Here is an 18,824-nt window from a genome sequence, read left to right as displayed (position 1 = left end):
CAGGAAAGAATACAGTACTGTTGTCTTTTGCAATTATATGATACTTCATTTTAAGAAAGTAAAAAAATTGAATGAAATTCATTAGAAGAGGAGTAGATAAAGGGGTAGTTCACTTTAAAATGTTATTCTGTCATTTTAAAGTGAGCTACCGCTTTAAAACATTTTAAATGCACCTGCAAACTATTTTTAGTTTCTAGTATTTCTTAAAAATACTCTAAAGATCTCGTCTCGTTTTCGTGAACCCGATCTCGTGTCTCGTCTCGTGAGATAAGGGTCTCGTCACACCCCTAGTTCTTCTGTTCAGAAGTTTGGGGTTTGTAAGATTATTTTGAAAGATAATGTTTTTGAAGAGTCTCTTCTGTTCACCAAGGCTGCATTTATTTGATCAAAAATACAGTAATATTATGAAAGTACTTTCAATTGTAGAGCTGCACAATTACCAATTGTCTATTAAACCTTTGACAAGTACGATCACAGCGAACATTGGGATCTGAGTTGGCGCTGCCGCTGACCCAGAGAGAGCAGGTGTCATATATAGGTATGAAACCGCTTCACAAACAGCCTTTTCAAGCACACAGTATCATTATTTCTGTCTTACAAAGCATTAATAATAAAGCTTATAGTCTGGATATAAACACTGATGTCTACGGTAGAGATCAAAATAGAGTAAATCACCTTTTGAAAGACACTTAATGCTTCAATTAATGACTGTATCAATTACATTGTTACACCAGTAGATGAGACTGTTAAAAAATGGGAGTCATTGAATCATTCATTCAAGAGATTTGCTCAAAAACACTGATTACTCAGTAATGAAACAAGTGAATCATTCACTTGAGATTCATTTAAAAAACACTGATTCATCCAGTAATGAAACAAGTGAAGTCTTTATGAGTGAGTCATTGAATCATTCACTCGCGATTTGTTCAAAACACTGATTCATCCAATAATGAAATAAGTGAGTCATTGAATCCTACACTCAAAAGATTTTCTCAAAAACACTGATTCGTCAATTAATGAAACAAGTGAAGTCTTTTAGTGAGTCATTGAATCATTCACTCGAGATTTGTTCAAAAGCACTGATTCATCCAGTAATGAAACAAGTGAAGTCTCTGTGAGTCATTGAATCATTCACTCAATAGATTCGCTCAAAAACACTGATTCATCCAGTATTGAAACAAGTGAAGTCTTTATGAGTGAGTCATTGAATCATTCACTCGCGATTTGTTCAAAACACTGATTCATCCAATAATGAAATAAGTGAGTCATTGAATCATTCACTTGAGATTCATTTAAAAAACACTGATTCATCCAGTAATGAAACAAGTGAAGTCTTTATGAGTGAGTCATTGAATCATTCACTCGCGATTTGTTCAAAACACTGATTCATCCAATAATTAAATAAGTGAGTCATTGAATCATTCACTCGAGATTTGTTTAAAAACACTGATTCATCAGTAAGAAATAAGTGAGTCATTGAATCCTACACTCAAAAGATTTACTCAAAAACACTGATTCGTCAATTAATGAAACAAGTGAAGTCTTCATGAGTGAGTCATTGAATCATTCACTCGATTTGTTCAAAAGCACTGATTCATCCAGTAATGAAACAAGTGAAGTCTCTGTGAGTCATTGAATCATTCACTCAATAGATTCGCTCAAAAACACTGATTCATCCAGTATTGAAACAAGTGAAGTCTCTGTGAGTGATTCATTGAATCATTCCCTCAAGATTCAAACAAAAACACTGATTCATCCAGTAATGAAACGAGTCATTGAATCATTCACTCGAGATAATAAAAAAATCTCAATAATTCAATATTTTTTCAAATAGACTGAAGCAGTTATAACATTGTATCAGAACCTCTAGTACATTACACGTTATTTTCTGTTCAGAATCGTGGGAAAGTGAAACAAAAAAAATCATAATTCTTAATGAATCCAGAATTGTGCAGTTCTAATATATTGTAAAATGTAATTTATTCCTGTGCAAAGCTGATGTTGAAATGTAATGTTGTGCTGCTTTATATATATAATTATAATTTTTTCAAAATTTTTTCAGGCTTCTTTGACTAAATGTTCAAAAAACAGCATTTAAAAAAAAAAAAAAAAGTAATCTGTAACATTAATTTCTCTGCTGTCACTTTTGATCAATTTAATGCATCCTTGCTGATTAATTGTTTTCATAGAAATGCTGCTTGCATCAAGGGCCAACTCTGCTTCACTTCTGGCTGTGTTGATTTGCTGAGTGAATGTCATTGTGTGTTTAGGACTGAAAGTGGAGGTCACACACTGCGGTCAGATGAAGAGGAAGTACCGAGTGTGCAACGTCACACGCCGCCCAGCCAGCCATCAGACGTTAGTTTCCCAGCACATTTCATCAGAGTTTGTAAATGAATGTGTTATTATGACCCACCATTTGCCTCTCCTATGCAGGTTTCCATTGCAGCTTGAGAATGGGCAGGCCATGGAGTGCACCGTCGCCCAATATTTCAAGCAGAAGTACAGCCTGCAGCTCAAATACCCCCACCTGCCCTGTCTCCAGGTGGGGCAAGAACAGAAGCACACCTACCTGCCCCTGGAGGTGAGATCCATGCCCATACTCACTGCAAAGATGCTTCTCTTAATTAGTCATTTTCTCTTGTTTCTAGTCTAAATATCTCACAATTCTTCACTGCAAAAAATACTTAGCATTTTTGCCTTGGTTGGTTCTAGTACAAACATCAAAAAATTCTTAAAACAAGAAGTATTTACTAGACAAGCAAAAGTAATTGTCTTGTTTTGGGGAAAGAAACTCAAAATTAAGAGAGTTTTTGCTTAAAATAAGATAAATAATAAAAACATCATCACAGTAGTCCATATGAGACATCAGTGGGTTAATTAGAGTCTCTTGAAGCATCCGAAATACATTTGGGTCCAAAAATAACAAAAACTACGACTTTATTCAGCATTGGCTTCTCTTCCGCGTTTGTGTTCAATCCTCAGATAAAGATTCAAACGGTTATGAATCAACGAATCGATTCATGATTTGGATCGCCAATGTCACGTGATTTCTGCAGTTTGGCAGACGATCCGAATCATTGATCGATTCGCTGATTCATAACCGTTTGAATCTTTATTTGAGGATTGAACACAAACGCGGAAGAGAAGCCAATGCTGAATAAAGTCGTAGTTTTTGTTATTTTTGGACCCAAATGTATTTTGGATGCTTCGAGAGACTCTAATTAACCCACTGATGTCTCATATGGACTACTGTGATGATGTTTTTATTCCCTTTCTGGACATGGACAGTATAGTGTGCATACACTTGCATACGCTCTCGGACTAAATATAAAATATCTTAAACTGTGTGTGAAGATGAACGGAGGTCTTACAGGTGTGGAGCGACATTAGCAGGGTATCCGCGGGGTCTTGAAAAGTATTAAAAGGTGATAAATAAATTTTGGGAAAATTAAGACCCTTATAAAGTATTAAAAAGTCTTATCACGGCTTTATACAGTCTTACATTTTGAAAGTATTTTGTTCAAGCTTTGTTTAAAAGAGTTTGACTCCAAAAAGTATTTATGAATATATTTATTTGCATCCCCATAAGTATAAAAAAACAACGGGGCGCTCAGTCGGAGCGCGCACGCCAGGGATGGACATTAGCATCGCCACCAGCCAAATGCGGCTGATTTTGAGTTGTGGCGGGTAAACTCGCTTCACCTACCGAGCTGTTTCAACTCTTTGTAAACTTTGTTCAATGCATGCGAGTGCTGCCGTATGTGCGCATATGACCAGTCGTTTTCTCTGTCATTACTCGCGTGAAGACGCGCTGTGAGACTCGCGCGCGCTGAGAGAAGATCTGACGCTGTGCATCATCCGAGAGCGCGCAAATATTGAGTTCTCTTTCAAGTCTTGCGCTTAAACGGACAAACTCACACAAGAAGTATGTCAACATGTCCATCTTGATGAGTATCCTAGCAGACATAGTCTGAATATGCCTTAAGTGAACTGTATAGTATGCACAGTCGAGAAAGACGAGCATATCCCTGCCTCGGGTCTTAAAGGCGCAGTAGCCTTTACTGCTGCCTGAGTGATGTCCTTATATTTAGTTTGACATTAAACAATGCTCTTGATAGAATAGCTTTTGTAAGTTTGATAAGGATTAATCTTTCATTTAATCAGTTAAATATGCAGTTATTTTACATTTGATTACTTTATTCAGTTTCTGTACCTTTCTGCAGGCCAGTAGGCATGTGCATTGTTATTTAATGAACACATGAGTGAGGTCGAGTTAAACATTTTAGTTTGAATTTTATTTTTCGGCTTTCAGCTTTGGTTTCTTCTTTATTGGTTTCGGCCAAGAATTTTGATTTCGGTGCATCCTTACTGACAATGTTCTGCTCGGTATGTCGTTAACAATCTTCAAAAATGCCAGAATGAATGTTGTTTCATTGTTGGGACTAAAAACCATAAAACTGGAAACCATAAAAGACCAGGAATTATCCAAATGCCACATCCAGGTAAAAAAAGACTGCACAGAGCCCTATTTATTTACTGAAATGTCTATCAGTTCATGTTTTGTGTGTGTATAAGAGAGAAAGAGAAAATGTCAGTATTCCATTGAGACTTGAGCTTAAATAAACTGCTTAAGTATTTTAGAGCTTGTAGTATTAATTTTCACGTGCAGTTACACGTTGTCAGTTAAAAACAAAAAAGTGGCTGGTAAAAACATTGAGTGGTAGACTTTGAAAAAAGTTAATTTCCATCCCTGGCGAGCGCTGTCTACGGGTGACGTCATGTATTTTGCGAAATGCGCAGTTAGGTGATGTGTCGCCCTCCATACGTTGCGACACAGATATGCAATATAAACGATACAAAATTGGCCTACGATAGAGATTTTAAGTCTACATTCGACTACAACTGTTTATTAATGGTTTGTTGCCGATTAGAACTTGAAGTGCGATGAAGTCTTAAAATATTTTGAGAAGGTCTTTAAAAAGTCTTAAAAAGGTATTGAAATTAACTTCAGGATTCCTGCATATACCCTGATTAGGGAGAGGAGTTAATGACAGACATTTCATTTTTGGGTGAACTAACCCTTCTATATCGCACAACCCTAGCTTCCACATGTTTGGAAACGATTGTGATCTGACTCTACTCTTGTGTTCTTTGTGAAGGTTTGTAATATAGTGGCGGGACAGCGCTGTATAAAGAAGCTCACAGATAACCAAACCTCCACCATGATCAAAGCTACGGCCCGCTCCGCCCCAGACCGACAGGAAGAGATCAGCAGACTGGTGAGTGGACACACACTTCACTTTCATACGATCAAAGGATAAGTTAAATAATTGTTTTATGCTTTCATAAATTATAAGGAAAATAGATGCCAGAATATTGAAAATTAGATCTTATTGAGGGCTTATGATTTCCACAATGTGTTATTATTATATCCAAATGAAAGATGGTGCTGTAATATCTTGACCCATGATGCCGTTGCAGGTCAAAAGCAACAGTATGGTTGGCGGGCCTGACCCGTACCTGAAAGAATTTGGCATCGTGGTCCATAATGACATGACCGAGGTGACGGGCCGAGTCCTCCCAGCGCCCATGCTCCAGTATGGGGGCCGGGTGAGTACTGACACTGGGAGGGACTGTAGCAGGGTGAGTACTGGGAGCTGAGCTGTGTGTGTGTGTGTGTGTGTGTCTGTGTGTGCACTGCAAAAAATTTGCTTCTTATTTAGTAACTTTGTCTTGTTTCTAGTCTTAATATCTAGCAATTCTTAATTCAAGATGCATTTACTATATATATATATATAGATATAGATTCTGCAATAGGTTTTTTTTCCACAAACTATAAGACTTCTGAACTCAAATAACATTTTAACCTAGCTTGGATGGCAGCCGAGCTCAGCCCCGCCCACAACATTTGACCTCTGGTTCGGTCTGGACTTGATCCATAGAGGAGTAATTATAATACAGAAACTGACCAATGAGCTCATCAGGGCGGGCTTTAGCCGATGACGGACAGATGATCGACAGAAACTGACCAATGAGATCATCAGGGCGGGCTTTAGCCGATGACGGACAGATGATCAGCAGAAACTGACCAATGAGATCATCAGGGCGGGCTTTAGACGATGACGGACAGATGATCAACCGAAACTGACCAATGAGATCATCAGGGCGGGCTTTATCCGATGACAGACAGATGATCAACAGAAACTGACCAATGAGATCATCAGGGCGGGCTTTAGACGATGACGGACAGATGATCAACAGAAACTGAACAATGAGATCATCAGGGCGGGCTTTAGCCGATGATGGACAGATGATCAACAGAAACTGACCAATGAGATCATCAGGGCGGGCTTTAGCCGATGATGGACAGATGATCAACAGAAACTGACCAATGAGATCATCAGGGCGGGCTTTAGACGATGACGGACAGATGATCAACAGAAACTGACCAATGAGATCATCAGGGCGGGCTTTAGACGATGACGGACAGATGATCAACAGAAACTGACCAATGAGATCATCAGGGCGGGCTTTAGACGATGACGGACAGATGATCAACAGAAACTGACCAATGAGATCATCAGGGCGGGCTTTAGCCGATGATGGACAGATGATCAACAGAAACTGACCAATGAGATCATCAGGGCGGGCTTTAGACGATGACGGACAGATGATCAACAGAAACTGACCAATGAGATCATCAGGGCGGGCTTTAGACGATGACGGACAGATGATCAACAGAAACTGACCAATGAGATCATCAGGGCGGGCTTTAGCCGATGATGGACAGATGATCAACCGAAACTGACCAATGAGATCATCAGGGCGGGCTTTAGCCGATGACGGACAGATGATCAACAGAAACTGACCAATGAGATCATCAGGGCGGGCTTTAGACGATGACGGACAGATGATCAACAGAAACTGACCAATGAGATCATCAGGGCGGGCTTTAGCCGATGATGGACAGATGATCAACCGAAACTGACCAATGAGATCATCAGGGCGGGCTTTAGCCGATGATGGACAGATGATCAACAGAAACTGACCAATGAGATCATCAGGGCGGGCTTTAGACGATGACGGACAGATGATCAACAGAAACTGACCAATGAGATCATCAGGGCGGGCTTTAGACGATGACGGACAGATGATCAACAGAAACTGACCAATGAGATCATCAGGGCGGGCTTTAGACGATGACGGACAGATGATCAACAGAAACTGACCAATGAGATCATCAGGGCGGGCTTTAGACGATGACGGACAGATGATCAACAGAAACTGACCAATGAGATCATCAGGGCGGGCTTTAGCCGATGATGGACAGATGATCAACAGAAACTGACCAATGAGATCATCAGGGCGGGCTTTAGACGATGACGGACAGATGATCAACAGAAACTGACCAATGAGATCATCAGGGCGGGCTTTAGCCGATGACGGACAGATGATCAACAGAAACTGACCAATGAGATCATCAGGGCGGGCTTTAGCCGATGACGGACAGATGATCAACAGAAACTGACCAATGAGATCATCAGGGCGGGCTTTAGCCGATGACGGACAGATGATCAACAGAAACTGACCAATGAGATCATCAGGGCGGGCTTTAGCCGATGATGGACAGATGATCAACAGAAACTGACCAATGAGATCATCAGGGCGGGCTTTAGCCGATGACGGACAGATGATCAACAGAAACTGACCAATGAGATCATCAGGCCGGGCTTTAGCCGATGATGGACAGATGATCAACAGAAACTGACCAATGAGATCCTCAGGGCGGACTTTAGCCGATGATGGACAGATGATCAACAGAAACTGACCAATGAGATCATCAGGGCGGGCTTTAGCCGATGATGGACAGATGATCAACAGAAACTGACCAATGAGATCATCAGGGCGGGCTTTAGCCGATGACGGACAGATGATCAACAGAAACTGACCAATGAGGTCATCTCTCAGAAATGATGATCATGTTTGTAAGTTCTCTGTGTATCCTTAAATTATTGCATCTTGATTTAAGAATATTTTGATATTTAGACTGGAAACCAGAAAAAAAAAAACTAAATAAGGACATTTTTTGTTTTGTGTGTAGACTAACCAAAGCTATGAGGATCAGACTCCACTGGTGTGTGTGTGTGTGTGTGTGTGTGTGTGTGTGTGCGCGCGCACGCGAGCTGATGTACTGCTAAGATGTAATGCTAATGCAGTTCTCAGATGATAAGAAACTGAGATAATTGTGATCAATATTACTATAGACCTCATGCTTAAAGGATTATATCACTTCCAAATGAAAATGTCCTGATAGTTTCCTCATCCCAGATGCTCACGGTTTCTTTCTTTAGTGGAAAAGAAATGAAGTTTGTGTAGTAAATGTGTGCTGGTTTGTGTGGATCAGACTCTATTCCTCTGGATCATCAGAGTCTCTGAAGCTCTTCCTCATTGGTTTGGACCTTCAGCCGTTGGTTCCCATTGACGTCCATTATGAGGAAAAAAATCCTGGAATGTTTTCCTCAAAAAACTTCATTTCTTTTCCACTGAAGAAAGAAAGAACATGGGATGAGTAAACTATAAGGACATTTTCTTTCGGAAGTATAAGAGTAAAACTGCATAAACCTCTCATTGCACAAATAGACATCATTGTTTATCTGATTATTGGCTCTTTGATTATTAATTTAAAGGAGCCTCCCGGTAGCGTCTGATCCTCATCCCTGTGTAATAATAACCTCTTGAGGGATTTCTGTCTCTTTGCAAAAAACGTAAAGAGTAATCGTACGTAAAGAGATCTGCAGCATGCCTTTCTTTATTACTAGAGTTAATTTAATCACTGTCACTAACTTAATATAATAAATATAATACTGTGCGCTAAATGTGTGTGCCGTCAACCTTATCGCTGCAATTAATTTAATGATCTCAATTAAACATTGAGTTACTTTTATCACTGACATCTTGTGTGCTTGTTATAAATGCTTGACGTGTGCTTCAGTCTTCAGGGCTTTACTTGGTATATAATATAATATAATATATATAAATATAACTGGATTTATATCATGTTTTTTATTATAATATAAGCAAATAAATGTATTTAAATATATTAATTTTAATTATATAATATGAATCCAGTTATATTTGATTTTATATATTTTATGTTATAATCAAATAATTTATTTTAATTTATATTATTTTTAATTAAAATATTTTGTATTTGTTATAATAATTTCACTATGATGTATAATAATTTATTATATTTTATTATATGTATTCTAGTTATCTGTTTATAATTAAATAATTACTATTATTATTATAATTATTATTTATAATATTTAATAATTTATTATATATTATAATGATTTTAATACAAAATATATTTTTTTATTTGATTATAATTTATTTTTGACTATTTGATTATGTGGTCATAATACATAAAATATTTCATTATTATAATAATTATAATATTTCTAATTATGATTGATATTTTTGTATAATATATAACCATCAATTATTTTTATATTAATGTTTATAATAATAATTGAATTTGTATTGTAATATTTGATTTGTGTTTATAAAATGATTGAATTAATTGATTATATTTATATTTTTAGATTATATTTTAGATATTATTTTAGATTATATTTTCATTCTATTCATTTTATTCAATTTTTTATTGTAATATTTTATACTTTAATGTTATATTTTGTTATTATGTTTGCTTATATTTCCTGTAATTTAAACGTGATCTATTATTGTTACTGTTGATAGTTTTTTCATAAACCCTGAACACTGGAGCATTTCTTTACTCCTGTATTGACATTCATATGCATTTCCTAAATGAATGAATAAATGTGTTCTTGCATTAATAACTTGCTTTATGCTTGACCTTTACAGCTGATTTCTACTGCATTTCTAGACTAAATTCTTTAACTCTTTACATTATTAAAACATTCTGTGTGTAACCAATAAGGATGTTGGGAGTGGGTGTTTTCTGCAGACACAGGGCTCCAGACTAAGACCAAATGTGGCCGTTTTTAGCCTGCTGTGTGAATAAATGTTGTTCGAGGTCTCACTGGTGCCCAAATTCTGCAATTCCTGTTTCCTAGTAACACCACATGGGATTGTGGCAGAAATAGTCAAATTAAATCTTATAACATTATTCATCTCAGGGTTCAACCTTTTGAGAGTGGAACTCGAGCACTTTTCAACAGCTTCACACATTTTTGCTGCACTTCAAAACATCTAAATATTATCACATTTTAATGTTATTTTTAATGCAACGCTTTGTAAAACAAAAAATTTAAAGGTGTGGGCCACTTTGTTGCAAACAAGCGCTTTTATATTTATAAACATGTGAAATGCCCACTGTAACCAGTCGGGGGCAGCAGAGGAGCACTGACTGACTTATTAATCATTTCCACTCCGTAATATATGGACAAAAGTAGGAAGTCACAGTCTCATGAAAAACAAAAACTTTTCTTCAAATTGTTCACCCAAAAATGCAAATTCTGTCATTACTTGCCCTCATGTTGTTCCAAACCTGTATGAGTTTCTGCTGAACACAAAAGAAGATATTTTGAAGAATGTTTGTAACCAAGCAGAGAGAACAACCATTGACTATCATAGTATTTTTTTCCTAGCAGAAACTCATACAGGTTTGGAACAACATGAGGGTGAGTAAATGATAACAGAATTTAAAAAAAATTGGGTGAACTATCCCTTTAACACTTTTCAAAACAATAGTAATTTTATGATTAAATGAACTGATATATTTTCCTCCAGGGCCACCAAATCAGGCGTCACTGCTGTCTAATGTTGATCTGGAGCCCTGGTACAGTACTTTCTGCTGTTAGTCCAGGCCTGCAGAGATGGGCTTGATGGGTTTGGGGTCAGTGGAGGATGTTGGGTAGAGTGTGTCTGTTGACGAGGCCGAAGGGTTCACTAAGAGTGTAGGGACTCTCTCCTCAGAATAAGACGGTGGCCACACCCAACCAGGGCGTGTGGGACATGAGGGGGAAGCAGTTTTATGCGGGCATCGAGATCAAGGTGTGGGCCGTGGCCTGCTTCGCCCCGCAGAAACAGTGCCGAGAGGATCTGCTTAAGTAAGTCACTCTCAACTCTTTACTTTTGTTTTTTTATAAATGCAGCAAAAGTTAACTGGTAAGCAGGTAATCATATCATTTTGATAAAAACGTGCAATTGTGAGCTATAAAGTCGAAATAGGGAATAGCGAGAGCTGTAAAGTCGAAATAGGGAATAGCGAGAGCTGTAAAGTCGGAATAGGGAATAGCGAGAGCTATAAAGTCGAAATAGGGAATAGCAAGAGCTATAAAGTCGGAATAGGGAATAGCGAGAGCTATAAAGTCGGAATAGGGAATAGCGAGAGCTGTAATGTCGGAATAGGGAATAGCGAGAGCTGTAAAGTCGGAATAGGGAATAGCGAGAGCTATAAAGTCGGAATAGGGAATAGCGAGAGCTATAAAGTCGGAATAGGGAATAGCGAGAGCTATAAAGTCGGAATAGGGAATAGCGAGAGCTGTAATGTCGGAATAGGGAATAGCGAAAGCTGTAATGTCGGAATAGGGAATAGCGAGAGCTGTAAAGTCGGAATAGTGAGCTATAAAGTCGGAATAGGCAATAGCGAGAGCTGTAAAGTCGGAATAGTGAATAGCGAGAGCTGTAAAGTCGGAATAGGCAATAGCGAGAGCTATAAAGTCGGAATAGGCAATAGCGAGAGCTGTAAAGTCGGAATAGTGAATAGCGAGAGCTGTAAAGTCGGAATAGGCAATAGCGAGAGCTGTAAAGTCGGAATAATGAGCTATAAAGTCGGAATGGGGAATGGCGAGAGCTGTAAAGTCGGAATAGGGAATAGCGAGAGCTATAAAGTCGGAATAGGCAATAGCGAGAGCTGTAAAGTCGGAATAGTGAATAGCGAGAGCTGTAAAGTCGGAATAGGCAATAGCGAGAGCTGTAAAGTCGGAATAATGAGCTATAAAGTCGGAATGGGGAATGGCGAGAGCTGTAAAGTCGGAATAGTGAGCTATAAAGTCGGAATGGGGAATGGCGAGAGCTGTAAAGTCGGAATAATGAGCTATAAAGTCGGAATAGGGAATAGCGAGAGCTATAAAGTCGGAATAGGGAATGGCGAGAGCTGTAAAGTCGGAATAGGGAATAGCGAGAGCTGTAAAGTCGGAATAGGGAATAGCGAGAGCTGTAATGTCGGAATAGTGAGCTATAAAGTTGGAAAAGGGAATAGCGAGAGCTGCTAAGTCTGAATAGGGAATAGCGAGAGCTGTAAAGTCGGAATAGTGAGCTATAAAGTCGGAATAGGGAATAGCGAGAGCTATAAAGTCGGAAAAGGGAATAGCGAGAGCTGTAAAGTCGGAATAGGGAATAACGAGAGCTGTAAAGTTGGAATAGGGAATAGCGAGAGCTGTAAAGTTGGAATAGGGAATAGCGAGAGCTGTGTGTGGGCCGTGGCCTGCTTCGCCCCGCAGAAACAGTGCCGAGAGGATCTGCTCAAGTAAGTCGCTCTCAACTCTTTACTTTTGTTTTTTTTATAAATGCAGCAAAAGTTAACTGGTAAGCAGGTAATCATATCATTTTGATAAAATTGTGCAATTGTGAGCTATAAAGTCGGAATAGGGAATAGCGAGAGCTGTAAAGTCGGAATAGGGAATAGCGAGAGCTATAAAGTCGGAATAGGGAATAGCGAGAGCTATAAAGTCGGAATAGGGAATAGCGAGAGCTATAAAGTCGGAATAGGGAATAGCGAGAGCTATAAAGTCGGAATAGGGAATAGCGAGAGCTGTAATGTCGGAATAGGGAATAGCGAGAGCTGTAATGTCGGAATAGGGAATAGCGAAAGCTGTAATGTCGGAATAGGGAATGGCAAGAGCTATAAAGTCGGAATAGGGAATAGCGAGAGCTGTAATGTCGGAACAGTGAGCTATAAAGTCGGAATAGGGAATAGCGAGAGCTGTAAAGTCGGAATAGTGAGCTATAAAGTCGGAATAGGCAATAGCGAGAGCTGTAAAGTCGGAATAGGGAATAGCGAGAGCTGTAATGTCGGAACAGTGAGCTATAAAGTCGGAATAGGCAATAGCGAGAGCTGTAAAGTCGGAATAGGGAATAGCGAGAGCTGTAAAGTCGGAATGGGGAATGGCGAGAGCTATAAAGTCGGAATAGTGAGCTATAAAGTCGGAATAGGGAATAGCGAGAGCTATAAAGTCGGAATAGGGAATAGCGAGAGCTGTAAAGTCGGAATAGGGAATAGCGAGAGCTGTAAAGTCGGAATAGGGAATAGCGAGAGCTGTAAAGTCGGAATAGGGAATAGCGAGAGCTGTAAAGTCGGAATAGGGAATAGCGAGAGCTATAAAGTCGGAATAGTGAGCTATAAAGTCGGAATAGGGAATAGCGAGAGCTGTAAAGTCGGAATAGGGAATAGCGAGAGCTGTAAAGTCGGAATAGGGAATAGCGAGAGCTGTAAAGTCGGAATAGGGAATAGCGAGAGCTGTAAAGTCGGAATAGGGAATAGCGAGAGCTATAAAGTCGGAATAGTGAGCTATAAAGTCGGAATAGGGAATAGCGAGAGCTGTAAAGTCGGAATAGGGAATAGCGAGAGCTGTAAAGTCGGAATAGGGAATAGCGAGAGCTGTAAAGTCGGAATAGGGAATAGCGAGAGCTGTGAAGTCGGAATAGGGAATAGCGAGAGCTGTAAAGTCGGAATAGGGAATAGCGAGAGCTGTAAAGTCGGAATTGGGAATAGCGAGAGCTATAAAGTCGGAATTGGGAATAGCGAGAGCTGTAAAGTCGGAATAGGGAATAGCGAGAGCTGTAAAGTCGGAATAGGGAATAGCGAGAGCTGTAAAGTCGGAATAGGGAATGGCGAGAGCTGTAAAGTCGGAATAGGGAATGGCGAGAGCTGTAAAGTCGGAATAGGGAATAGCGAGAGCTATAAAGTCGGAATAGGGAATAGCGAGAGCTATAAAGTCGGAATAGGGAATAGCGAGAGCTATAAAGTCGAAATAGGGAATAGCGAGAGCTATAAAGTCGGAATAGGGAATAGCGAGAGCTATAAAGTCGGAATAGGGAATAGCGAGAGCTGTAAAGTCGGAATAGGGAATAGCGAGAGCTATAAAGTCGGAATAGGGAATAGCGAGAGCTATAAAGTCGGAATAGGGAATAGCGAGAGCTATAAAGTCGGAATAGGGAATGGCGAGAGCTGTAAAGTCGGAATAGGGAATAGCGAGAGCTGTAAAGTCGGAATAGGGAATAGCGAGAGCTGTAAAGTCGGAATAGGGAATAGCGAGAGCTGTAAAGTCGGAATAGGGAATAGCGAGAGCTATAAAGTCGGAATAGGGAATAGCGAGAGCTAACAAAGTTTCGAACCGTTATGAGTCAGTGAATCGATTCATAATTCGGATCGCCAAAGTCTCGTGATTTCAGCAGTTTGACTCGCAATCCGAATCATGAATCGATTCACTGATAATGGTTCAAAGTTTTATTTTGAAATCGGCCATCACTATATAAGTCGTTATTTAGTTTTTTTTGCGCACTAACTCTATTCTGGCCTCTTCATCAATGATTGTAGAGCCGCTGTAGTGAGATGGGCTTTGTAACGACGTCTTTAGTGCCTTTATGGGTCTTGAGAGAGGAAATGACATTGGTGTCAATGAAGGCCTTTCTGAGCCATCGGATTTCAACACTAATATCTTCATCTGTGTGTGAAGATGAACGGAGGTCTGACGGCTGGCCAACCACAGGAGGAATTAATGACAGAATTTACATTTTTTGGGGTGAACTAACCCTTTAAAGATTGTGCTCTGTGTGTTTCTAGGAGTTTCACTGACCAGCTGCGCAAGATCTCCAAAGATGCAGGAATGCCGATCCAAGGCCAGCCGTGCTTCTGCAAATATGCCCAGGGTGCCGACAGCGTGGAGCCCATGTTCAAGCATCTCAAAATGTCTTACGTGGGACTGCAGCTAATTGTGGTCATCCTGCCGGGAAAAACACCCGTCTATGGTAAAGGGATTGGACGCACAGATATATCAAGAGAGATGACGCTTCAATAGAATAGAAGCTTTATTGTCATTGCAGTACAATTAAATTAGTGTCCCATCTAATCAGTGCCAAGGAACTATTAAAAAACAAACTTACAAAAATTGTCAAGTCAACTTTATATTGCGCTTTTACAATGACGATTGTTTCAAAGCAGCTTCAAAGTGTTAAACAGGACAATATTGCAACAAAATTTGTTCGATCAATGATTCGGATCACTGATCGATTCACTTCTTCATGTACCATTTGAATCTTAATTTGAGGATTGAAAAATTGAATTGAAAAATTTGCCCATTGGCACCTGTCCATCATGGCCTCCTAATAATCCCATAAAATGATTGGTGTAATCACTCGGTCTCCTCTCCACCAATCAGCTGGTGTGTGGTGAGCGTTCTGGCGCAATATGGCTGCCGTCGCATCATCAGGTGGTGCTGCACATTGGTGGTGGCTGAGGAGATTCCCCCCTTCTATATGTAAAGAGCTTTGGGTGTCTAGAAAAGCGCTCTATAAATGTAAGGAATTATTATTATTATTATAAAGTAGAAGTAATCTTTTCAAACAAATATCTTGCTTACTAAGGAATAAACAATGTAAGTTAATGGGATCAAATGTTGAATGCCATAGGGTCAGCCATCGAACACTGAACTGGACTAGATCCAAAAAGCAACAGTATGAACACAAAGGGGTCTGAGACCACATTCCTACTAAAGTGGACCAAAAAGGATCTGAGTCCTCTTTCAGGGATAGGGACAGTGTGAACGTAAAGAGAACTGGGTCCTTTTTTACTTAGTTGACTTCTTGGTCCACTTAAAGGAGTCTGAGGGTGCGTTCACACTTGTCATGTTTGGTTGCATTAAAATGAACCCTGGTGCGATTGCTCGTTTAGTGCGGTTCATTTGAACACATGTGAACGCTGCCATCCGAACCCTGGAGCGGACCGAGAGCGCTATAAAGACGCGTCTCGATCTGCTTCCAAACGGACTCTGGTGCGGTTCGACTGATATATGAACGCAACACGGACCAAAGACACGTAGACGGACCAATAACAGGACGTGATGTCACAAGATGAGACGCATAGTCAGCTGATGTGACGACGCGGAGAGATCGGTGTATCAAACATGAGTAACGTTAACGTTAGAGGGCAAACATGGAGCAACGAGGAAGAGCCTCATCAATATTTGGTCCGACGAGCATGTTTCGAAAATGCTAGAAAAACTCACAAAAGCAAACCTGGTTCTTCTCATCAGAGGACCTGTGCTGCCCATTAGTCGGTACAGACGATAGAACGGCCGTCTCTTCTGCACAACGGAGGAAATCCTGGAGCGGTTTTGAATGTTTTGAACATTTTATGAGCTCTTCATGAGTTCTCAGCGGGTAAATAACGCCACATGTACACGCATACAATGATGGCGTTTAATCAGCACACAGCGTTGCTTTGAATGTTCGGTAAGCAGCTCCTGCGTCATATAAGCCGACCAATCAGGTTGTGAGTGTCTCCCTGAGCCTTTGGTTCGCTAACTTTAGGGTCGCTGTTATAAATGCCAGTGTGAACGCTAAGCGGACCAGGACTATATGTCTTGTTTTTGTTTTTTGGTCTGGACCAAACGAACCGAACTAACCGTTCGGTTCTCTAAAGAGGACCCAAGTGTGAAAGCAGCCTCAGACTCCTGTCTCGCCTCCCAGAAGGCAGGAGGCTAAAGCGTTCATGTCCGGTAATGTTGAATTGTCTTTTGCGTCTGCAGCGGAGGTGAAGCGTGTGGGAGATACTCTTCTGGGAATGGCCACTCAATGCGTGCAGGTGAAGAACGTGGTGAAAACGTCTCCTCAGACGCTGTCCAATCTCTGTCTGAAGATCAACGCCAAACTGGGAGGCATCAATAATGTGCTGGTGCCACATCAGAGGTGCGGCTATCTATAGTTCTTCACTGCAGTTTCTCTTTCTAGTCCAAATATCTAACGATTCTTAAATCAAGATGCATTTACTAGATCAGTAAAATGACAGAAGATATTTTTGCTTGTTTTCTGGTGAAAAATATTAAAATGAACTGAGTTTTTACTTAAAACAGGCAAAATGATCTGCCAATGGGGCGAGAAAAATAATCATGAAACTTTCGATCAGAAATCAGATTATTTTTCTCACCCCATTGGCAGATCATTTTGCCTGTTTTAAGTAAAAACTCAGTTCATTTTAATATTTTTCACCAGAAAACAAGCAAAAATATCTTCTGTCATTTTACTGATCTAGTAAATGCATCTTGATTTAGGAATTTTTTGATATTTGGACTGGCAACAAGGAAAAAATACTAAATAAGAAGAGCTTTTTTTGCCGTGTAGCTAATGCGCACTGGTATATAGTGAATGCACTGCAAAAAAGGCTTTTCTTACTTGGTATTTTTGTCTTGTTTCTAGTCAACATATAAAAATATTCTTACATTAAGAAACATTAACTAGACAAGTAAAAATGGTCTTGTTTTGGGAAGAAATAGCTCAAAATTAAGAGTTTTTGCTTTAAGCAAAATATTCTTTTTTTGTTTAGTTTTTTCCACACCCGTAAGACCTCCGTTCATCTTCACACACAGTTTAAGATATTTTATATTTAGTCCAAAGGCGTATGCAAGTGTATGCACACTATACTGTCCATGTCCAGAAAGATTCAAACGGTTATGAATCAGCGAATTGATCATTCGGATCGCCAATGTCACGTGATTTCCGCAGTTTGACACGCGATCCAAATCATGAATCGACTCATAACCGTTTGAATCTTTATTTGAGGTTTGAACACAAACGCAGAAGAGAAGCCAATGCTGAATAAAGTCGTAGTTTTTGTTATTTTTGGACCCAAATGTATTTTGGATGCTTCAAGAGACTCTAATTAACCCACTGATGTCTCATATGGACTACTGTGATGATGTTTTTATTCCCTTTCTGGACATGGACAGTATAGTGTGCATACACTTGCATACGCTCTCGGACTAAATATAAAATATCTTAAACTGTGTGTGAAGATGAACGGAGGTCTTACGGGTGTGGAACGACATTAGGCAGAGGAGTTAATTAGGAGTTAAAGTTTGGGGGACATCCCCAAAACAAAGGAAGTAATCTTTGTGTGTTTGCTCTCCGTCAGGCCCTCGGTGTTCCAGCAGCCGGTCATCTTTTTGGGGGCAGATGTCACTCATCCTCCTGCGGGCGATGGCAAAAAGCCGTCCATCGCGGCCGTGGTAGGAAGCATGGACGGCCATCCCAGCCGCTATTGTGCCACGGTGCGAGTCCAAACTTCACGCCAGGATTTGTCCCAAGAACAGCTGTTCAGCCAGGAGGTCATCCAGGACCTCACCAATATGGTGCGAGAACTGCTCATCCAGTTCTATAAGTCGACCCGGTTTAAGCCCACGCGCATCATCTACTACCGCGGAGGAGTTTCTGAGGGCCAGATGAAGCAGGTGAGGAGAAGTGTTAAAGGGTTAGTTCACCCCAAAAATGAGCCTGTGATGTTTATCTGCTGACCCCCAGAGCATCAACATGTAGGTGTGTTTGTTTCTTCAGTAGAACACAAATGAAGATTTTTATCTCCAACCGTTGCTGTGTGCCAGTCATATACTGTATTTTCCAGACTATAAGTTGCACTGTCATAGTTTTGGCTGGTCCTGCGACTTCATATATCAAATTTAATTCATACTGACTGACAAGAATAAACCAATAGCCGCGAGAGGGCGCTCTATGCTGCTCCTGTAGCCTACCCCTGAAAAACCCTTAACTGAAATATT

General features: G+C 40.0%; 1 protein-coding gene across 6 annotated transcripts in view; it reads left to right on the top strand.

Moving 5' to 3' along the window:
* ago4 (argonaute RISC component 4) overlaps positions 1–18,824 on the top strand; it is a 51,263-nt gene that overhangs the window by 18,600 nt on the left and 13,839 nt on the right. Inside the window, exons 7-15 of one of the 6 annotated variants that reach the window (XM_067426675.1) lie at positions 467–538; positions 2,271–2,358; positions 2,437–2,584; positions 5,163–5,282; positions 5,485–5,613; positions 10,954–11,102; positions 14,840–15,024; positions 16,803–16,962; positions 18,185–18,500. In XM_067426675.1, the coding sequence (XP_067282776.1) occupies positions 467–538; positions 2,271–2,358; positions 2,437–2,584; positions 5,163–5,282; positions 5,485–5,613; positions 10,954–11,102; positions 14,840–15,024; positions 16,803–16,962; positions 18,185–18,500 (1,367 nt within the window). Of the gene's footprint in view, positions 1–466; positions 539–2,270; positions 2,359–2,436; positions 2,585–5,162; positions 5,283–5,484; positions 5,647–10,953; positions 11,103–14,839; positions 15,025–16,802; positions 16,963–18,184; positions 18,501–18,824 lie in introns of all 6 variants that reach the window. The other 5 variants (XM_067426674.1, XM_067426673.1, XM_067426678.1 and 2 more) reach the window with 5 other exon arrangements.

Source organism: Pseudorasbora parva, chromosome 19 (genome assembly GCF_024679245.1).
Source record: "Pseudorasbora parva isolate DD20220531a chromosome 19, ASM2467924v1, whole genome shotgun sequence".
Classification (NCBI taxonomy): Eukaryota; Metazoa; Chordata; class Actinopteri; order Cypriniformes; family Gobionidae; genus Pseudorasbora; species Pseudorasbora parva.
The sequence above is the reverse complement of the archived record's forward strand: the minus strand, read 5'-3'. Positions and strand labels throughout refer to the sequence as shown.